We start from the raw sequence: 20183 nt of genomic DNA on the forward strand, positions 1-20183 counted from the left end.
TCAAATACCTGTGGAAAGTCGAGGTGTACAGTTTTTATTTAGGAAGGAAATGTACTTTTTTTTTCATGTTAAAAACGACCTACTTAGATGATTTACTTCCGCTGACAGGTTAAAACATATCTCTGGACCGCACAGTTTCTTGTTTCCCTTGCAAATCACATCATTAGTTAATTTTCAAGTACATCCTGAAATAATCTGATGTTTTCATATGAAACAGTTCACAACTAGATAGACTTCATGACTGAAGTTTAAGTGCTCAGTATCCTAAACGGTTCTTCTATTGTTTAACAAATACTAGCAGCATTTTGTTTTACAGCTTTAACACTGACTGTAGAAACGATGTCGGTCTTGTTTCTGTCCGTGGTGCTGCAAAAAGCGTCCAGATGTAAATGATGTTTCATGGTTAAAATGGCGAGTGTGCGAATCCTCTGATATTTGCTAAGATATACTATATATCTCCAGGTCCACTCGTTGTATGAAGCTACAGAGTACATTTAAAGCTGTGTGCTAACGTTAAAACGGCCCTTTACAAGTTCATGTGAAATATACATGCTGATAATGTAACTCGTGGTGTCGCTGTTTACCTATGAAACCAAGCGGTGTTCATCTCTCCACCCACTGGCGTTGTCTCTCCCATAAGCTGCTCCTTTCGTGGTGTTGCATAATTGTGCGTATTGCAAAGCAGGCCTGAGATATTCTACTCGGACAGCATTGTTCATTTACTTTTACATTTTGTTTAATATTTGATAGATTAGATGTAACCGGTCTGAAACAGTTCTGCAGTGTAAAATGGAAAACAAAGGCGCGCTCTCGGTCGTGCTTTATCTTTGTCTCAACGTTTTTGTTATGGCGGACACCGTTTATGGAGATGCGAGCTATTCTTTTCCGGAGGAGATGAAACACGGATCTGTGATTGGAAATATAGCCAAGGACCTCGGCCTGGATGTGAACAGACTGTCGGTTCGTAAAGCTCGCGTTGATACAGAAGGTAACCCAAAAAATTACTGTGACATTAATGTGAATACTGGAGAACTGACTGTGGCAGAAAGGATTGACAGAGAGGGTCTTTGTGGAAAGAAGGCGACGTGCGTTATAAAACAAGAGCTGGTCCTGGAAAATCCATTGGAATTGCATCGTGTTAGTTTTAATATTCAAGATATTAATGACAATTCGCCTGTATTTACTAATGATGTAATTCGATTAGAAATAAGAGAATCAGCAGATAAAGGTGCCACATTTCCGTTAGATCCAGCTCACGATGCAGACATTGGAGAAAATTCAGTACAGGGCTATGTGCTTCAAAGGAACGAACATTTTGTCTTGAATGTTAATACAAACCTATACGGACTAAAATACAGTGAATTAGTGTTAGATAAGGAGTTAGATCGTGAGAAGGAGCAGGAACTGTCATTAATTCTGACTGCAGTTGATGGTGGGACTCCACCGAGATCAGGTACTGTAGCCATACACGTCACTGTACTGGATGCTAATGATAATGCTCCAGTGTTTAGTCAGTCTGTTTATAAGGTCAGTCTGCCTGAAAATTCTCCTCTAGACACTGTAGTGGTTACTGTGGGCGCTACTGATTCTGATGACGGGGTGAATGGTGAAGTAATGTACGCTTTCGATCACATTTCAGAGAAAAATAGAGAGTTGTTTTCATTAAATGCAAAATCGGGAGAAATCAGTCTTATTGGTCCAGTAGATTTTGAGGAGGAAACAACATTTGAACTTCAAATACAAGCTAAAGATGGCCCAGGTTTAGCGACGTATTCTAAAGTAGTTATAGATGTAATTGACATCAATGATAATGCGCCTGTGATACTCCTCAAATCTCTGAACAGCCCAGTTCCTGAGAATGTTTTACCTGGTACAGAGGTGGGCATCATTAACGTGCAGGACAGAGACTCTGAGAAAAACCGCCAGGTTCAGTGTACAGTTCAGCAAAATGTTCCATTTAAACTCGTTCCTTCAATTAAAAATTATTATTCTCTGGTGACAACAGGTGAATTAGACCGAGAGCTCGTATCTGATTATAACATTACAATCACTGCTACTGATGAAGGCTCTCCACCTTTGTCCTCCTCTAAAACTATTCATTTATCAGTAGCTGATGTGAATGACAATCCACCTGTATTTGAGGAGCAGATTTACAGCGCTCATGTGAAAGAGAATAACAAACCAGGCTCCTCTGTTTGTACTGTAGCAGCAACAGACCCGGACTGGAGACAGAATGGTACTGTAGTTTATTCTCTCCTACCTTCTGATGTCCGTGGTGCTCCAGTGTCCTCATTTGTATCCATTAATGGAGACACAGGTGTTATCCATGCAGTGAGATCTTTTGATTATGAGCAGTTGAAAAGTTTCAAAGTGCTCGTCTTAGCCAGAGACAACGGTTCTCCTCCACTCAGCAGTAACGTGACTGTGAGCGTCTTCATAAGTGATGAGAATGATAACTCTCCACAAATCTTATACCCCTCTCCGGAAGGAAACTCCTTCATGACTGAGATGGTGCCCAAAGCTGCCCAGTCAGGCTCTCTGGTGTCCAAGGTGATCGCAGTGGATGCGGACTCTGGTCAAAACGCGTGGCTTTCTTATCACATAGTGAAAGCGACTCATCCAGGACTTTTCACTATTGGTGAGCACAGTGGAGAAATCAGGACGCAGCGGGACATTTCTGAATCTGACAGTACAAAGCAGAATCTCATTGTTTCAGTCAAAGATAACGGACAGCCTTCACTTTCTGCAACCTGCGCCGTCTATTTACTCATTTCTGATAACTTGGCTGAGATTCCTGAACTGAAAGACATGTCTTATGATGAGAGCAGCTCCAAACTGACTTTTTATTTGATCATCGCGCTGGTGTCCGTCTCCACTTTCTTCCTCACCTTCATCATCATCATCCTGGCCGTGAGGTTTTGTCACAGGAGGAAGCCCAGACTGCTGTTTGATGGAGCTGTGGCCATTCCCAGCGCGTATCTCCCTCCAAATTACGCAGAGGTGAAGGAAGCGGGAACTCTCCGCAGCACCTACAATTACGATGCATATCTGACCACAGGATCACGAACCAGTGACTTCAAGTTCGTCACTTCTTACAATGAGGGACCTCTGCCTGTTGACCTGACTCTGAAGAAGGATAAATCTGTTGAGAACCTGATGGGATGTGCTGGTAACGAATTTGAAAGTGTAACTCAGGTATGATTGAACTTCTTTTATATAGTGTATTTTAAAATTGAGTGCCCATTTTAATGTAATGACTGCTTTAATTAAGCAATTGTTCATCTGGTTTCTCTCTTTTGTAGCACATGACAACAGCAACTCCATATGGCTGTCGCTTGTGCTGTAAATTAGCATTCATATAAAGGTAATGTCAGTGGCGTATCTTCCGGTGGAGGGAGCAGTCACGATATGATCCTAACCCGTCAGGTGTATCAGGAGATTTTCCGTCACTAGCCTGACCCGTTAGTTGGACTGTCCAGGCCAGCTGCCTAAAGATGAAATTAAAATCCATTACAGAGGCATCCATTAATACAGGCATGTCAAACTGAGGACCTTCCAGGCAAAAGTGCTGCAGAGCTTAGCGTTTGCCCTCATCTAACGCTCTGAATTTGGTTCATGAAGTCTTTGCTAATTAGCTGACGGGCTGAATCAGGTGTATTAAATGAGGCAGTGCTAAACTCTGCAGTCTTTTGGCCCGACAGGACTGAAGCTTGATACGTGCGCATTAAAATGAAAACAAACTCCCTCCCCGCACCTCTACCACAAAATGTCTCACGCGTCTGGCCTTTTTTAGCAGTAAACTTGTGATAATCATGTTAGAGAATAGTGTTAGTTCGGAAACTTGTTGCATTACTACTTGGCGAGCTAGCTTAGCCAGTCAGCCAGCACAGCATCGCAGTTTGTGTTCACAGCTTTGCAAAATGGGTAGGAAGAGATGAAAAAGGTAGAGCTGAGAGGTAAAGAGAATAACTAGTTCAGCAAGAGAGCAACAAATCAGTCTTTAGCCTTCCCTAGTCACCTGATGATTCTAGCTAGTTGTCTACTGCTGTAGATTATTCCATTCCGTCAGGAAATTTCAAATTGATCCACCACCGACCGAGATCACCGTTGTCGACATTGGCACGTTCAGCATTTGCTGACAAAAATAGTTTTGGTTCTACTTCTTAGCATACCCATCTTCCAGGTGATTTCACATAAACAGAACCCAGCAGAACCGTCTTTAGTCATGTGTAATTCATCTGTGCACACGAACTTCTGCTTGTAGTTCCTCCACAGGCTGATTAAAGGTGTTACTGAGCTTTAATTTCACGTGTCCAAATTATGTAAAGTGTTATATGGAAAGGAGTCTTATTTGCGCTGGAATGTTTAAGTGACTGAACTCGTTGTTCTACCATCCTTCATGGACGAGCACCATCGTTAGGTAGGCAATTTGCTATCACACGATTCGGATAGACAGTTAAAAAATTGGGCATCATTTGTTATTGTAAATATTCAACAGTGTTCGAATATATAAACATTACTGAACAAATGTCTCTGACGAAATGCTGTGTAACGCTATTTATGTGTCACGTTCAATTAAAAGAAAGGTAACTGTTCGTCTGGTCGAGGGTTTAATTGTTTTGCACTGGGTCCCATATGACCTTATCTCACCGAGTAATATGTTGTACAATAACTGAACATATCGTATGTCAATGATTTTCGTGTGTAATGTGAGAAATACTGTTCTGTGTACGTGAAACGTGTAAAAACGTCTCGGCTCTGTTTAAACGGCGTCACGAAATGAAAACTTTGGATGAAAAAGTAATAGAAAAGTTCAAAAAAGGGACTGCGTGTTTGTGCATAGTATATAATTTTGAAATAACTGTGGACAGTTATGTTGGACAGTCTTTTTTTGAGAGCAGGTTGTTATTGACTTCTTTTCTCTTTTTCTTGAAAGAAAATCTATGTCAGTGTTTCCAAATCCAATCATGTATGCCTTCCTGCACCACACCGTTTCTTGTTTTCCTTGCAAATCATAAATATTGATAGTCAAGTCCATCTTTAACTGAATCACCTGATATAATCTGTAACTTTTTAGGACACGAGAGACTTCAGAAGTGAATTTGGATAAAGGCCTAACATCCTACATACCATAGCTTTTATATAGAACATACTAAAAGAATTGTGTTTTACCAGTTTAACACTGATTGTACGAATGTTGTCTGTCTTGTTGCTGTCCGTGGTGCTGCAAAAACAAGCACAGATGAAGCGTTGCTGGATGAATCACATGGTGGTTATGCGCAAGTCTTCTGTTCTGGGCTTTTACATACTGTATGTTTCCAATTATCCTTTTTTCTGAAACTACAGAGTACAATTAAAGATGCCTGCTGATGTTAAAATAGCATTTTACAGATTCATGTGAAATATACATACCAGTAATGTAACTCGTGGTGTCGCTGTTTACCTACGAAATCAAGTGGTGATCATCTCTCCACCCACTGGTGTTGTCTCTTCCGTAACCTGCTTCTTTTGTGGTGTAGGATATTTCTGAGTACTGACGATAAGCCTGTCAGGTTTTTCTTGTGTGGCATTGTCCATTTATATTTTGTTTAATATTGGAACATTAGATGTAACCGGTCTGAAACAGTTCTGCAGTGTAAAATGGAAAACAAAGGCGCGCTCTCGGTCGTGCTTCATCTTTGTCTCAGTGTTTTTGTTATGGCGGACACCGTTTATGGAGATGCGAGCTATTCTTTTCCGGAGGAGATGAAACGAGGATCTGTGATTGGAAATTTAGCCAAGGACCTCGGCCTGGATGTGAACAGACTGTCGGTTCGTAAAGCTCGCATTAATTCTGAAGGTAACCGAAAGAAATACAGCGACATTAATGTGAATACAGGAGAACTGACTGTGGCAGAAAGGATTGACAGAGAGGGTCTTTGTGGAAAGAAGACTGCATGTGTTATAAAACAGGAGCTGGTGCTGCAAAATCCATTAGAATCTCATCGAATTAACATAAATGTACAGGATGTGAACGACAATTCACCTTTATTCAAAAAAGACGTCATTAAATTTGAAATTAGAGAAACAGCAGATAAAGGATCTCGTTTTCTCCTGGAGGAGGCTCACGATGCAGACATAGGTACAAACTCAGTCCAGAGCTACTCAGTAGCACAAAATGAACATTTCACATTATCTGTCAGCTCGAAAGCAGGTGGACGGGTTTACTGTGAATTGGTGCTGGATAAAGAGTTAGATCGCGAGCGGGAGCAGGAGGTATCACTGATTCTCACTGCAGTTGATGGTGGGACTCCACCGAGATCAGGTACTGTAGCCATACACGTCACTGTACTGGATGCTAATGATAATGCTCCAGTGTTTAGTCAGTCTGTTTATAAGATCAGTCTGCCTGAAAATTCTCCTTTAGGTACTGTAGTGGTTACTGTGAGCGCTACAGATGCAGACGATGGTGTGAATGGGGAGGTTTCATATGAGTTTAGTCACGTTTCTGAGAACGATTTAGCAACATTCTCTCTCGATCCTAATTCCGGAAAAATATTTTTACTAGAATCTCTTGATTACGAGGAGGAATCCATTTTTGAACTACAGGTTCAAGGTACTGATGGCTTAGGGTTGGTATCATTTGCTACTGTAGTGATAGAAATATCAGACGTTAATGACAATGCACCTGTTATACTAATTAACACACTTTATAGTCCAGTTCCTGAGAATGTACCACTTTCTACAGAAGTGGGAATCATTAATGTACAAGACAGAGATGCTGACAATAACGAACAGGTTCACTGTTCACTTCAGCAAAATGTTCCATTTAAACTCGTTCCATCAATTAAAAATTATTATTCTCTGGTGACAACAGGTGAATTAGACCGAGAGCTCGTATCTGATTATAACATTACAATCACTGCTACTGATGAAGGCTCTCCACCTTTGTCCTCCTCTAAAACTATTCATTTATCAGTAGCTGATGTGAATGACAATCCACCTGTATTTGAGGAGCAGGTTTACAGCGCTCATGTGAAAGAAAACAACAAACCAGGCTCATCTGTTTGTACTGTAGCAGCAACAGACCCGGACTGGAGACAGAATGGTACTGTAGTTTATTCTCTTCTACCTTCTGATGTCAGTGGTGCTCCAGTGTCCTCATTTGTATCCATTAATGGAGACACAGGTGTTATCCATGCAGTGAGGTCTTTTGATTATGAGCAGTTGAAAAGTTTCAAAGTGCTCGTCTTAGCCAGAGACAACGGTTCTCCTCCACTCAGCAGTAACGTGACTGTGAGCGTCTTCATAAGTGATGAGAATGATAACTCTCCACAAATCTTATACCCCTCTCCGGAAGGAAACTCCTTCATGACTGAGATGGTGCCCAAAGCTGCCCAGTCAGGCTCTCTGGTGTCCAAGGTGATCGCAGTGGATGCGGACTCTGGTCAAAACGCGTGGCTTTCTTATCACATAGTGAAAGCGACTGACCCAGGACTTTTCACTATTGGTGAGCACAGTGGAGAAATCAGGACGCAGCGGGACATTTCTGAGTCTGACAGTACAAAGCAGAATCTCATTGTTTCAGTCAAAGATAACGGACAGCCTTCACTTTCTGCAACCTGCGCCGTCTATTTGCTCGTATCTGATAACTTGGCTGAGATTCCTGAACTGAAAGACATGTCTTATGATGAGAGCAGCTCCAAACTGACTTTTTATTTGATCATCGCGCTGGTGTCCGTCTCCACCTTCTTCCTCACCTTCATCATCATCATCCTGGCCGTGAGGTTTTGTCACAGGAGGAAGCCCAGACTGCTGTTTGATGGAGCTGTGGCCATTCCCAGCGCGTATCTCCCTCCAAATTACGCAGAGGTGGAGGGAACGGGAACTCTCCGCAGCACCTACAATTACGATGCATATCTGACCACAGGATCACGAACCAGTGACTTTAAGTTCGTCACATCTTACAATGAGGGAACTCTTCCTGCTGACCTGACTCTCAGGAAGGATAAATCCGTTGAGAATCTGATGGGATATGCTGGTGACGAATTTGAAGGTGTAACCCAGGTATGACTTTAAATTATGTTTGTTTTTCCTATAAGCTTTTAAGCCTCAAGAAATTATTTAAAACATTTTTAGGCTATTTGTTCACACACTGAATGAGTCCCTTTTCTCTCGATCTATTCTTTGCTCAGCGCATTTTTAATTGTGAGCTCACGTTGATGTAATGACTGCAGTTTTAATACTTGCATGGTTTCCCTTTTACGTCGCACGTGATGACAGATACATAACATGATTATCGCTTGTTCTTTTAACGTTAGAATGCATATTATATGGTTAATGTTGTAGACTATAGTCATTAAAGATGCCGTACAGTATTTTTTGCGCATGATAAGAAATATAGCTTCGTGTACATGGACCAAACAGGAATTACTCAGCTCTTTTTAAACGATGTGGCAAAATTAAAGCTGTGGGGATTTAAATCAAAAGTTTAAAAGCAGACCAGTTTTGATAGTATTTTCAGAGTGGAACTTTTTTTATTTATTTATTTTATTATTATATATACATTTTTTAGTAATAGATCTCTGTATATCAGTCTTTTCAAGGCCATTCTTGTATGCCTGCTTGCACCGCACACTTTCTTTTTTCCGTGCAAATCACATTAATAAATTGTTTACAGCTTCTCTTACTGAAAAAGTTGATTGAATGTGAAATTGTTCCTGGAAGAAGAGGCTTCCAGCAGAACTTGAAGTGCTCAACATCCTACATGACCTGTCTTTTATTTAGCTAGTAGTAACAGTTTTTCTCTTACCAAGTTAACACTCCGTTTAAGAACTTTGTCTTGTTGCTGCCCATGGTGCTGCTAATATGACTAGAGAATTAATGTTCATGTATGACATGGTGAAAGTGTGCAAATCTTTTATTATGGGCTAAACCACACGGCATATTCACAATTTCCCCCATTCCCCCTTTTATATGAGGCTATAGCGTACAGTTAAAGCTATATACTAAATTTAATGCAACCAGTCACAAATTCATTTGAAATGTACATATCAGTAATATAACTCGTGGTGTCGCTGTTTACCTATGAAACCAAGCGGTGTTAATCTCTCCACCCACTGGCGATGTCGCTTCCATAACCTGCTTCTTTTGTGGTGTAGGATATTTGTGCGTATTGCAGAGCAGGTCTGAGAGAATTTACTTGGACAGAATTGTTCAATTGCTTTTACATTTTGTTTAATATTTGATAGTTTAGATGTAACCGGTCTGAAACAGTTCTGCAGTATAAAATGGAAAACAAAGGCGCGCTCTCGGTCGTGCTTCATCTTTGTCTCAGCGTTTTTGTTATGGCGGACACCGTTTATGGAGATGTGAGCTATTCTTTTCCGGAGGAGATGAAACGAGGATCTGTGATTGGAAATTTAGCCAAGGACCTCGGCCTGGATGTGAACAGACTGTCGGTTCGTAAAGCCCGCATTGATGCTGAAGGTAACCGGAAAAAATACTGCGACATTAATGTGAATACTGGAGAACTGACTGTGGCAGAAAGGATTGACAGAGAGGGTCTTTGTGGAAAGAAGGCGACGTGCGTTATAAAACAAGAGCTGGTCCTGGAAAATCCATTGGAATTGCATCGTGTTAGTTTTAATATTCAAGATATTAATGACAATTCGCCTGTATATTTGAATGAAGTAATTCGATTAGAAATAAGAGAATCGGTTGTTAAAGGTGCCACATTTCCGTTAGATCCAGCTCACGATGCAGACATTGGAGAAAATTCAGTACAGGGCTATGTGCTTCAAAGGAACGAACATTTTGTCTTGAATGTTAATACAAACGCATACGGGCTAAAATACAGTGAATTAGTGTTAGATAAGGAGTTAGATCGTGAGCGGGAGCAGGAGTTACCATTAATTCTCACTGCAGTTGATGGTGGGACTCCACCGAGATCAGGTACTGTAGCCATACATGTCGCTGTACTGGATGCTAATGATAATGCTCCAGTGTTTAGTCAGTCTGTTTATAAGGTCAGTCTGCCTGAAAATTCTCCTCTCAACCTTGTAGTGGTTACTGTGGGCGCTACAGATGCTGATGACGGGGTGAATGGTGAAGTAGTTTATGCGTTTGTTCACATTTCAAAGACAAATCATGCATTATTTTCACTAGATACAAAATCGGGAGAAATCAGTCTTATTGGTCCAGTAGATTTTGAGGAGGAAACAACATTTGAACTTCAAATACAAGCTAAAGATGGCCCAGGTTTAGCGACGTATTCTAAAGTAGTTATAGATGTAACTGACATCAATGATAATGCGCCTGTGATACTCCTCAAATCTCTGAACAGCCCAGTTCCTGAGAATGTTTTACCTGGTACAGAGGTGGGCATCATTAACGTGCAGGACATGGATTCTGGGAATAACGGACAGGTTCACTGTTCACTTCAGCAAAATGTTCCATTTAAACTCGTTCCATCAATTAAAAATTATTATTCTCTAGTGACAACAGGTGATTTAGACCGAGAGCTCGCATCTGATTATAACATTACAATCACTGCTACTGATGAAGGCTCTCCACCTTTGTCCTCCTCTAAAACTATTCATTTATCAGTAGCTGATGTGAATGACAATCCACCTGTATTTGAGGAGCAGGTTTACAGCGCTCATGTGAAAGAAAACAACAAACCAGGCTCCTCTGTTTGTACAGTAGCAGCAACAGACCCGGACTGGAGACAGAATGGTACTGTAGTTTATTCTCTTCTACCTTCTGATGTCAGTGGTGCTCCAGTATCCTCATTTGTATCCATTAATGGAGACACAGGTGTTATCCATGCAGTGAGGTCTTTTGATTATGAGCAGTTGAAAAGTTTCAAAGTGCTCGTCTTAGCCAGAGACAACGGTTCTCCTCCACTCAGCAGTAACGTGACTGTGAGCGTCTTCATAAGTGATGAGAATGATAACTCTCCACAAATCTTATACCCCTCTCCGGAAGGAAACTCCTTCATGACTGAGATGGTGCCCAAAGCTGCCCAGTCAGGCTCTCTGGTGTCCAAGGTGATCGCAGTGGATGCGGACTCTGGTCAAAACGCGTGGCTTTCTTATCACATAGTGAAAGCGACTGATCCAGGACTTTTCACTATTGGTGAGCACAGTGGAGAAATCAGGACGCAGCGGGACATTTCTGAATCTGACAGTACAAAGCAGAATCTCATTGTTTCAGTCAAAGATAACGGACAGCCTTCACTTTCTGCAACCTGCGCCGTCTATTTACTTATTTCTGATAACTTGGCTGAGATTCCTGAACTGAAAGACATGTCTTATGATGAGAGCAGCTCCAAACTGACTTTTTATTTGATCATCGCGCTGGTGTCCGTCTCCACTTTCTTCCTCACCTTCATCATCATCATCCTGGCCGTGAGGTTTTGTCACAGGAGGAAGCCCAGACTGCTGTTTGATGGAGCTGTGGCCATTCCCAGCGCGTATCTCCCTCCAAATTACGCAGAGGTGGAGGGAGCGGGAACTCTCCGCAGCACCTACAATTACGACGCATATCTGACCACAGGATCACGAACCAGTGACTTCAAGTTCGTCACTTCTTACAATGAGGGAACTCTGCAAGCTGACCTGACTCTGAAGAAAAATCGTTTATGTGTGGATCCCTTTCCTGTGTTAGATGATGGAATAGTCGATGCTTCTCAGGTGGGCGCATTTTAACGTTTATACTTTCATAATTACATCAAGTAATGTTCGTGTCTCCGGGTATTCGCTTCGACGTAAATGAACATTGGCTCATTCATTCCTTTTTTGCAGATGTTTTTTTCACCATGTTTAGAGACATATTTTGGACTGTTGCTTACTTGTTTTATTTGCCTTTAACCTTAGCGTACGTGTAAGTCTTATTCCTCATTGTCTAATTTACTTTTTGCTATGGTTAAAAATTACAGCGTTTGAACTACTGTTAGGTTAGTTGCAACTGTTTCAAATTGCGTTGTTTACACGAGTTGCGTCGACAATTTTAACTCTAAACTCACAATGAGTTTCATTTAATGTAGCATGAATAAACTTCTCTTTTTTCAGTGCTTTTCATGTATATACTTTTTACGTCTGTCTAGAAAAGTTACGTTTGATGCAAGCTCCCCCTTTTTATTTTTAATTTCTAATAAATATTCTGTAAATATTCGTTTTTCCTTGTTTTTGCTTTCGGTTCTGAACTTAATTTTTAGGGGTAAATACACACTTGAGTTAACGTATAGAAGGAGTCAAGCAAATGTAGGGGTGGTTATGCGATGGTTTGCTGTGCATGGTGCTTTAAAGTTTGGCCTGAGAAAAGGTCTTAAAACTGAAGAAAATCATGAGTTAGCTCTTATTTGCTCAGGAAACTTTAAGGTCGGTGGCGAGTTTGACCGCTCCAATCAATCAATCAATCAATCAATCAACAAATGAATAAATAAATTAATAAATAAATGATTAAATAAATGAATGAATAAATAAATAAATATTGGTGGTTGATTAATGTATCTGAGAAGCGATCTGATTTGGAATTAAATAATGTTTTGGAAAAAATGCTTTTAGAAACTGTCATTCTGTCAGTAATTGAGAGATTTTACATTACGTTACAGATCTATCTATATCTATCTATCTATCTATCTATCTATCTATCTATCTATCTATCTATCTGTCTGTCTATCTATCTGTCTGTCTTTCACACTGATACGTTTCTATGATTGATATGAGAGGAAGATCTTGTGTTAGAGTAAATTTGTCCTCACTGAGTAATTTAGACCCGTTTAGTTTTGAAGTGTAGTTTCTCAAAAAAAACTCCCAGTGTCGCTGTTCACCTGCAGTGTTATGAAGGGATGAATTAGATGCTTCTCTCCACCCTTTTCATGATGTCACTGTAGCAGAGGAAACACTTCGCCTTGTTTGATTGGAGAAAACATCGGGCAGTGTCTTGCTTTATGCATTGTCATTCGCTTCTGCTCCTTTGCTTTTGGTCCTTTTTGTAAGAAATCATTTCAGCAATAGAATTTTTGATTATTTTTTTTTGTTTTATTTTTATTCACGTAGCAGTCAGTGTAGACTAAACTGCACAGTACTCGATATGGATTGTAAAGGATTCTCGTTGACGGCGCTACTGACGGCTTTTTGTTTCTTTGTGGTGATGGCGGACACCGTCTATACTGACCTGAGCTATTCTTTTCCAGAAGAGATGAAACGCGGATCTGTGATTGGAAATATAGCCAAGGATCTGGGGCTCGATGTGAACAGATTATCAGCTCGTAAGGCTCGCATTGATACAGAAGGTAACCGAAAACGTTACTGCGACATTAATGTGAATACTGGAGAACTGACTGTAGCAGAAAGGATTGACAGAGAGGGGCTTTGTGGAAAGAAGGCGTCATGCGTTATAAAACAGCAGTTAGTGCTGGAAAACCCATTAGAATTGCATCACATCAGCTTACAGGTTCAAGACATAAATGATAACTCACCAAAATTTGAGGAAGATGCTATTAAAAAAGACATTAGTGAATCGGCAGACAAAGGAGCCCGCTTTTTATTAGAGGAGGCTAGTGATGCGGATATTGGCCAGAACTCGGTCCAATCCTACACTTTACAAATTAATGAGCACTTTGTTTTGGCGGTTAACACAAATTCAGACGGTGGAAAATACAGTGAGTTAATCTTAGACAAAGAACTGGATCGTGAGCGTCAACAGGAGCTAACATTGATTCTGACTGCAGTTGATGGCGGGACTCCACCGAGATCAGGTACTGTAGCCATACATGTCACTGTACTGGATGCTAATGATAATGCTCCAGTGTTTAGTCAGCCTGTTTATAAGGTCAGTCTGCCTGAAAATACTCCGTTAGAAAGTGTAGTGGTTACTGTGAGCGCTACTGATGCTGATGAGGATCAGAATGGTGAAATCACCTATGTATTAGGCCACATTTCTGAGGAAGACAAGAGACTATTTGCTCTTAATCGTAAAACGGGAGCGATCACGGTTACTGGCCAAATAGATTATGAGGATGAATCAACGTATGAGTTAAGAGTACTGGCAAGAGACGGGCCTGGTTTAACTTCATATTCAAAAGTTATTATAGAAATTATGGATGTGAATGACAACGCTCCAAGTATTGCTCTCAAATCTCTGAATAATCCAGTTCCTGAGAATGTCCAGACAGGTACAGAGGTGGGCATCATTAACGTGCAGGACAGGGATTCTGGAAATAACGGACAGGTTCATTGTTCACTTCAGCAAAATGTTCCATTTAAACTCGTTCCATCCATTAAAAATTATTATTCTCTGGTGACAACAGGTGAATTAGACCGAGAGCTCGTATCTGATTATAACATTACAATCACTGCTACTGATGAAGGCTCTCCACCTTTATCCTCCTCTAAAACTATTCATTTATCAGTAGCTGATGTGAATGACAATCCACCTGTATTTGAGGAGCAGATTTACAGCGCTCATGTGAAAGAAAATAACAAACCAGGCTCCTCTGTTTGTACTGTAGCAGCAACAGACCCGGACTGGAGACAGAATGGTACTGTAGTTTATTCTCTTCTACCTTCTGATGTCAGTGGTGCTCCAGTATCCTCATTTGTATCCATTAATGGAGACACAGGTGTTATCCATGCAGTGAGGTCTTTTGATTATGAGCAGTTGAAAAGTTTCAAAGTGCTCGTCTTAGCCAGAGACAACGGTTCTCCTCCACTCAGCAGTAACGTGACTGTGAGCGTCTTCATAAGTGATGAGAATGATAACTCTCCACAAATCTTATACCCCTCTCCGGAAGGAAACTCCTTCATGACTGAGATGGTGCCCAAAGCTGCCCAGTCAGGCTCTCTGGTGTCCAAGGTGATCGCAGTGGATGCGGACTCTGGTCAAAACGCGTGGCTTTCTTATCACATAGTGAAAGCGACTGACCCAGGACTTTTCACTATTGGTGAACACAGTGGAGAAATCAGGACGCAGCGGGACATTTCTGAATCTGACAGTACAAAGCAGAATCTCATTGTTTCAGTCAAAGATAACGGACAGCCTTCACTTTCTGCAACCTGCGCCGTCTATTTACTTGTTTCTGATAACTTGGCTGAGATTCCTGAACTGAAAGACATGTCTTATGATGAGAGCAGCTCCAAACTGACTTTTTATTTGATCATCGCGCTGGTGTCCGTCTCCACCTTCTTCCTCACCTTCATCATCGTCATCCTGGCCGTGAGGTTTTGTCACAGGAGGAAGCCCAGACTGCTGTTTGATGGAGCTGTGGCCATTCCCAGCGCGTATCTCCCTCCAAATTACGCAGAGGTGGATGGAGCGGGAACTCTCCGCAGCACCTACAATTACGATGCTTATCTGACCACAGGATCACGAACCAGTGATTTTAAGTTCGTCACTTCTTATAATGAAGGAACCCTGCCTGCTGACCTGACTCTGAAGAAGACTCAAACGTCTGTCGATGATCTCGAAGGATTATGCACTACTAATGACTCTCAGGTATGGCCGCTTATTTTCATGAGTTGTTGATGTTTTTCCTAGTCGTAGTGTGTAACCCACAAGCACATGCATCATACACAAAGCACGATGCAGAAGTCCAAGTGATTTTTTTTTTCATTTTTCATGAGACGTGTGGATTTAGTTATATGCAGTCGCGTCTTATAATTTTCCAACCACTGCTCCTGAATTTTTTTCTTTGTGTTTTATGTGCATGCTACAAATTGTTTGGAGCTTAATTGAGTTTATGAATATTGTATTGTGCCACCATACGCTAGTTGGACTGTATGATGAAAGTTGTTTCGCAGACTTACACTAACTAGATAGTTTCAGATAAGAATTTCCTGTCTAATAATTTTGGAAAACAGCGGAGGTCGGTTCAGATGTTTGCTTCTTGTGTCCTTAGCTTTCTAAGTTTTGTGTAAATTCTGTCATGCTTGGAATCTCAGAAAGCGATACATCCATCCTTTTTTAGGGCACTGCAACGTTTTTGTCAACTCACAGGTTGAAAAATGTTATAGGTAATCATGTTGGCAAGACTTATTTCAGATTTACGCAGAAAAATAAGAGACCGATGAAACTGTAGAAATTTCTGCTTTTAGAAATTGTTATTTAATTGAACTGAGCGAAATGCTTTTTTGGGGGCGGCGGGTGGGGTACACTGATTTTCCTAGACTCAAATGTAGACATCGGTTCCACATAAATAAAATATGTATTGCATCATCTCAGTTATTGCCAAAAGTGAGTAAACTGAAAGAAAGAAAAATGTTTTGAAGTAATACATTCCATTCATGTGGAACCGACAGTCTGTGCCTTTTTTTCTTTCAGTGATGAATTTGTATTTGTGTTTTTCACAGTGGCGCTGTCCATGGTGCTGCTACACTCCGTTGTAATTAGATGTGGTTTGAGGCTGTTCTAAGGAAGGTGTGACAGTTTATTTATAAGCACTAAATGATCAAAGTTTTATTTAATATCTGTTAAGTACAACAATTTCTCTGTAAATTAATTTGTGTTTCATCGTCAGTACTGATTTCATTCATTTTTAACCGAAAAACTGATTACAATAATGAAATTATCTTTTTCAATTAACACAACATGCAGTTTTTTGTTTTGACTCGCGGTGTCGCTGTTGACCTGCAAAGCTCTTTTGAGACACACTCAGTGCTCTCTCCTCCCCCTGCTTTTGTAACACGTTCAACGCGCTCGGTCCTCCTTGTGGGAAATCGTCGACGGTCGTGGGTGAATAATTATAATTATTCCATTTTTGGGTTTTTCCTCTTGGTTGGACCAGACATTGTTGAATATTCCTTTGTGCACACGCGGAAATACGCATCGTTAGACTGACGTGGCTGACTTTACAGAAATGGGGAGAAAGGGATTCTCGGCTGCTGGTCTCACTCTAGGCTTTTCTTTGTTCTTCATGGTGGCGCGTACCGCTTTTGGAGATGTGAGCTATTCTTTTCCGGAGGAGATGAAACGCGGATCTGTGATTGGAAATATAGCGAAGGATCTGGGACTCGATGTGAACAGATTGTCAGCTCGTAAGGCTCGTATTGATACTGAAGGTAACCGGAAACGCTACGGCGACATTAATGTGAATACTGGAGAACTGACTGTAGCAGAAAGGATTGACAGAGAGGGGCTTTGTGGAAAGAAGGCTTCATGTATTTTAAAACATGAACTGGTGCTGGAGAATCCGCTAGAAATACACAAAATAATGTTAAGTATTGAAGACATAAATGACAATTCACCACGCTTTAAAATTGACTTGATAGAAATTGAAATAGCTGAGTCTGCATATAAAGGTGCAGTATTTCTGTTAGATGAAGCTGTCGATGCTGATATCGGACAGAATTCTGTTCATTCATACTCTCTCCAAACAAATGAGCATTTTGTTTTAAATGTCCGGTCAAGCATGGACGGTGGCAAGTATAGTGAGCTGGTATTAGAAAAAGAACTGGATCGTGAACAGCAGCAGGAGCTAACATTGGTTCTGACTGCAGTTGATGGTGGGACTCCACCGAGATCAGGTACTGTAGCCATACACGTCACTGTACTGGATGCTAATGATAATGCTCCAGTGTTTAGTCAGTCTGTTTATAAGGTCAGTCTGCCTGAAAATTCTCCTCTAGACACTGTAGTGGTTACTGTGAGCGCTACTGATGCAGATGAGGGACAGAATGGGAAAGTCACTTATGCTCTGGGTCAGGGGTCTGAGAGAGTTGAGGAATTGTTTTCCCTTCATAAAGATGGTGGAGAAATTACTGTTAAAAGTTTGGTTGACTTTGAAGAAGAAACAACATTTGAACTGAAAGTTTTAGCAAAGGACGGATCGGGTTTAAAGTCTTATTGTAAAGTAATAATACAGATTACTGATGTAAATGACAATGCACCAATTATAGTTCTTAAATCATTAAACAACCCTCTCTCTGAGAATGCGTTACCTGGTACAGAGGTGGGAATCATTAATGTACAGGACAGAGACTCTGAGAATATGGGACGAGTTCAGTGCTCCGTTCAGCAAAACATTCCATTTGAACTTGTTCCGTCCCTCAAAAACTATTTTTCTCTGGTGACAACAAGTGAATTAGACCGAGAGCTCGTATCTGATTATAACATTACAATCACTGCTACTGATGAAGGCTCTCCAGCTTTATCGTCCTCTAAAACTATTCATTTATCAGTAGCTGATGTGAATGACAATCCACCTGTATTTGAGGAGCAGGTTTACAGCGCTCATGTGAAAGAGAATAACAAACCAGGCTCCTCTGTTTGTACTGTAGCAGCAACAGACCTGGACTGGAGACAGAACGGTACTGTAGTTTATTCTCTTCTCCCTTTTGATGTCAGTGGTGCTCCAGTATCCTCATTTGTATCCATTAATGGAGACACAGGTGTTATCCATGCAGTGAGGTCTTTTGATTATGAGCAGTTGAAAAGTTTCAAAGTGCTCGTCTTAGCCAGAGACAACGGTTCTCCTCCACTCAGCAGTAACGTGACTGTGAGCGTCTTCATAAGTGATGAGAATGATAACTCTCCACAAATCTTATACCCCTCTCCGGAAGGAAACTCCTTCATGACTGAGATGGTGCCCAAAGCTGCCCAGTCAGGCTCTCTGGTGTCCAAGGTGATCGCAGTGGATGCGGACTCTGGTCAAAACGCGTGGCTTTCTTATCACATAGTGAAAGCGACTGACCCAGGACTTTTCACTATTGGTGAGCACAGTGGAGAAATCAGGACGCAGCGGGACATTTCTGAATCTGACAGTACAAAGCAGAATCTCATTGTTTCAGTCAAAGATAACGGACAGCCTTCACTTTCTGCAACCTGCGCCGTCTATTTACTTATTTCTGATAACTTGGCTGAGATTCCTGAACTGAAAGACATGTCTTATGATGAGAGCAGCTCCAAACTGACTTTTTATTTGATCATCGCGCTGGTGTCCGTCTCCACTTTCTTCCTCACCTTCATCATCATCATCCTGGCCGTGAGGTTTTGTCACAGGAGGAAGCCCAGACTGCTGTTTGATGGAGCTGTGGCCATTCCCAGCGCGTATCTCCCTCCAAATTACGCAGAGGTGGAGGGAACGGGAACTCTCCGCAGCACCTACAACTACGATGCATATCTGACCACAGGATCACGAACCAGTGACTTCAAATTCATCACTTCATATAATGAAGGAGGAACCCTGCCTGCTGACCTGACTGTAAAGAAGACTCGAACGTCTGTTGATGATCTTGAGAGACTGGTCATTTCCGTGAATGATTCTCAGGTATAGTCCTTTATATTCTAAGTTGTGTTTGTGTTCCTGTTTGTTATAAACGTAGATCAGGTCATATGCAAAGCCATCCCACAGCAGACAAAATGCAGAAGTCATTTTTCTCTTTTTCCGGTGGTGGAGGGGTAAGAATGGTGGCTTTTATTGTGGTGTCATTGAAATGTCATTTACCTATCATAACTTATCTCTTGATCCTGAATTATCGATTGTGATCTGTTTCATGATGCATATTCGAGACTAAAAGGCAAAGTTCGCAGTCTTGTTTTTTCGACAACAATTGTGGCTGATAGAAATAAATTCATATAGGTCAGTGTGAACGTGGTTTCATAGGTACAGACGTTTTCTGGATTGACCCTCACAGCAACGATTGTCATTTCTTCTCTGCATCTTAGTGTTTCCCGCATCGAGAAAGACTGCCATGTATGTCGGCTAAATCATTTAAATGTACGTTTATCTGTGAGATTTTTATTTTTCTTTATTGCACATTAGTTCATCTGAAAGATTTACACTTCGCAGAAAACAGAAGTGATTTTTGAGAATACCAGTTCGTTGGGCCACATCTCTCCAATAACAGTTTGAAGCGCACTGTACTCTACAATAGCTATTATCCGTTAAAAGCACGTTTTGTTGTCCACAGAGCTTCATTTCTTTCCTTTTCTTTTACTGCACATTCTTTCTTTGTTGCTTCACTAACTTTTTGTTTTGACCCAATTAGAATTTTGTTCTTATACTGAATCAAAGTAATTTTAGCAAAGTTTAAAGTGGAACAGTACAGAAGTTCATTGGAAATGTTAAACTGCTTGTTGTCACGTGCTTTTTGTTGTTATTCATTGGCAGTGTGGGGAATATTTTAGTTTGTATTTTGCATTATTTTTAGTCTTAAATTTTTGGTTTCATTTTTCTGAAATCTATCAAATCAAGATTTTAA

General features: G+C 40.9%; 6 protein-coding genes across 6 annotated transcripts in view; all 6 read left to right on the plus strand.

Annotated features, from left to right (window-relative positions):
• LOC118811457 (protocadherin gamma-A11-like) overlaps positions 1-20183 on the plus strand; it is a 192282-nt gene that overhangs the window by 9771 nt on the left and 162328 nt on the right. The window lies entirely within an intron of this gene.
• Positions 725-5537, plus strand: LOC118812661 (protocadherin beta-16-like). The gene is made up of 2 exons (XM_036577774.1): positions 725-3195; positions 5520-5537. Exons 1-2 carry the CDS (start codon positions 790-792, stop codon positions 5535-5537), a joined length of 2424 nt encoding a protein of 807 aa, XP_036433667.1. The 5' UTR covers positions 725-789.
• LOC118812672 (protocadherin beta-16-like) lies at positions 5530-8052 on the plus strand. The gene has a single exon (XM_036577790.1). It carries the CDS (start codon positions 5641-5643, stop codon positions 8050-8052), a length of 2412 nt encoding a protein of 803 aa, XP_036433683.1. The 5' UTR covers positions 5530-5640.
• LOC118811472 (protocadherin beta-16-like) lies at positions 9144-11850 on the plus strand. The gene has a single exon (XM_036575701.1). The coding sequence runs from the start codon at positions 9270-9272 to the stop codon at positions 11688-11690; it is 2421 nt and encodes an 806-aa protein (XP_036431594.1). The 5' UTR covers positions 9144-9269; the 3' UTR covers positions 11691-11850.
• Positions 13009-15510, plus strand: LOC118812675 (protocadherin beta-16-like). The gene has a single exon (XM_036577799.1). It carries the CDS (start codon positions 13078-13080, stop codon positions 15508-15510), a length of 2433 nt encoding a protein of 810 aa, XP_036433692.1. The 5' UTR covers positions 13009-13077.
• On the plus strand, positions 16641-19255 carry LOC118812677 (protocadherin beta-16-like). Its single transcript, XM_036577800.1, has one exon. It carries the CDS (start codon positions 16841-16843, stop codon positions 19253-19255), a length of 2415 nt encoding a protein of 804 aa, XP_036433693.1. The 5' UTR covers positions 16641-16840.

This window comes from Colossoma macropomum, unplaced genomic scaffold, assembly GCF_904425465.1.
Source record: "Colossoma macropomum unplaced genomic scaffold, Colossoma_macropomum, whole genome shotgun sequence".
NCBI classification, from domain to species: Eukaryota; Metazoa; Chordata; class Actinopteri; order Characiformes; family Serrasalmidae; genus Colossoma; species Colossoma macropomum.

What these genes read in the sequence shown, in the direction of transcription:
- LOC118812661 (XM_036577774.1), top strand. Translation starts at nt 790, where the DNA reads ATGGAAAACAAAGGCGCGCTCTCGGTCGTGCTTTATCTTTGTCTCAAC.
- LOC118812672 (XM_036577790.1), top strand. Translation starts at nt 5,641, where the DNA reads ATGGAAAACAAAGGCGCGCTCTCGGTCGTGCTTCATCTTTGTCTCAGT.
- LOC118811472 (XM_036575701.1), top strand. Translation starts at nt 9,270, where the DNA reads ATGGAAAACAAAGGCGCGCTCTCGGTCGTGCTTCATCTTTGTCTCAGC.
- LOC118812675 (XM_036577799.1), top strand. Translation starts at nt 13,078, where the DNA reads ATGGATTGTAAAGGATTCTCGTTGACGGCGCTACTGACGGCTTTTTGT.
- LOC118812677 (XM_036577800.1), top strand. Translation starts at nt 16,841, where the DNA reads ATGGGGAGAAAGGGATTCTCGGCTGCTGGTCTCACTCTAGGCTTTTCT.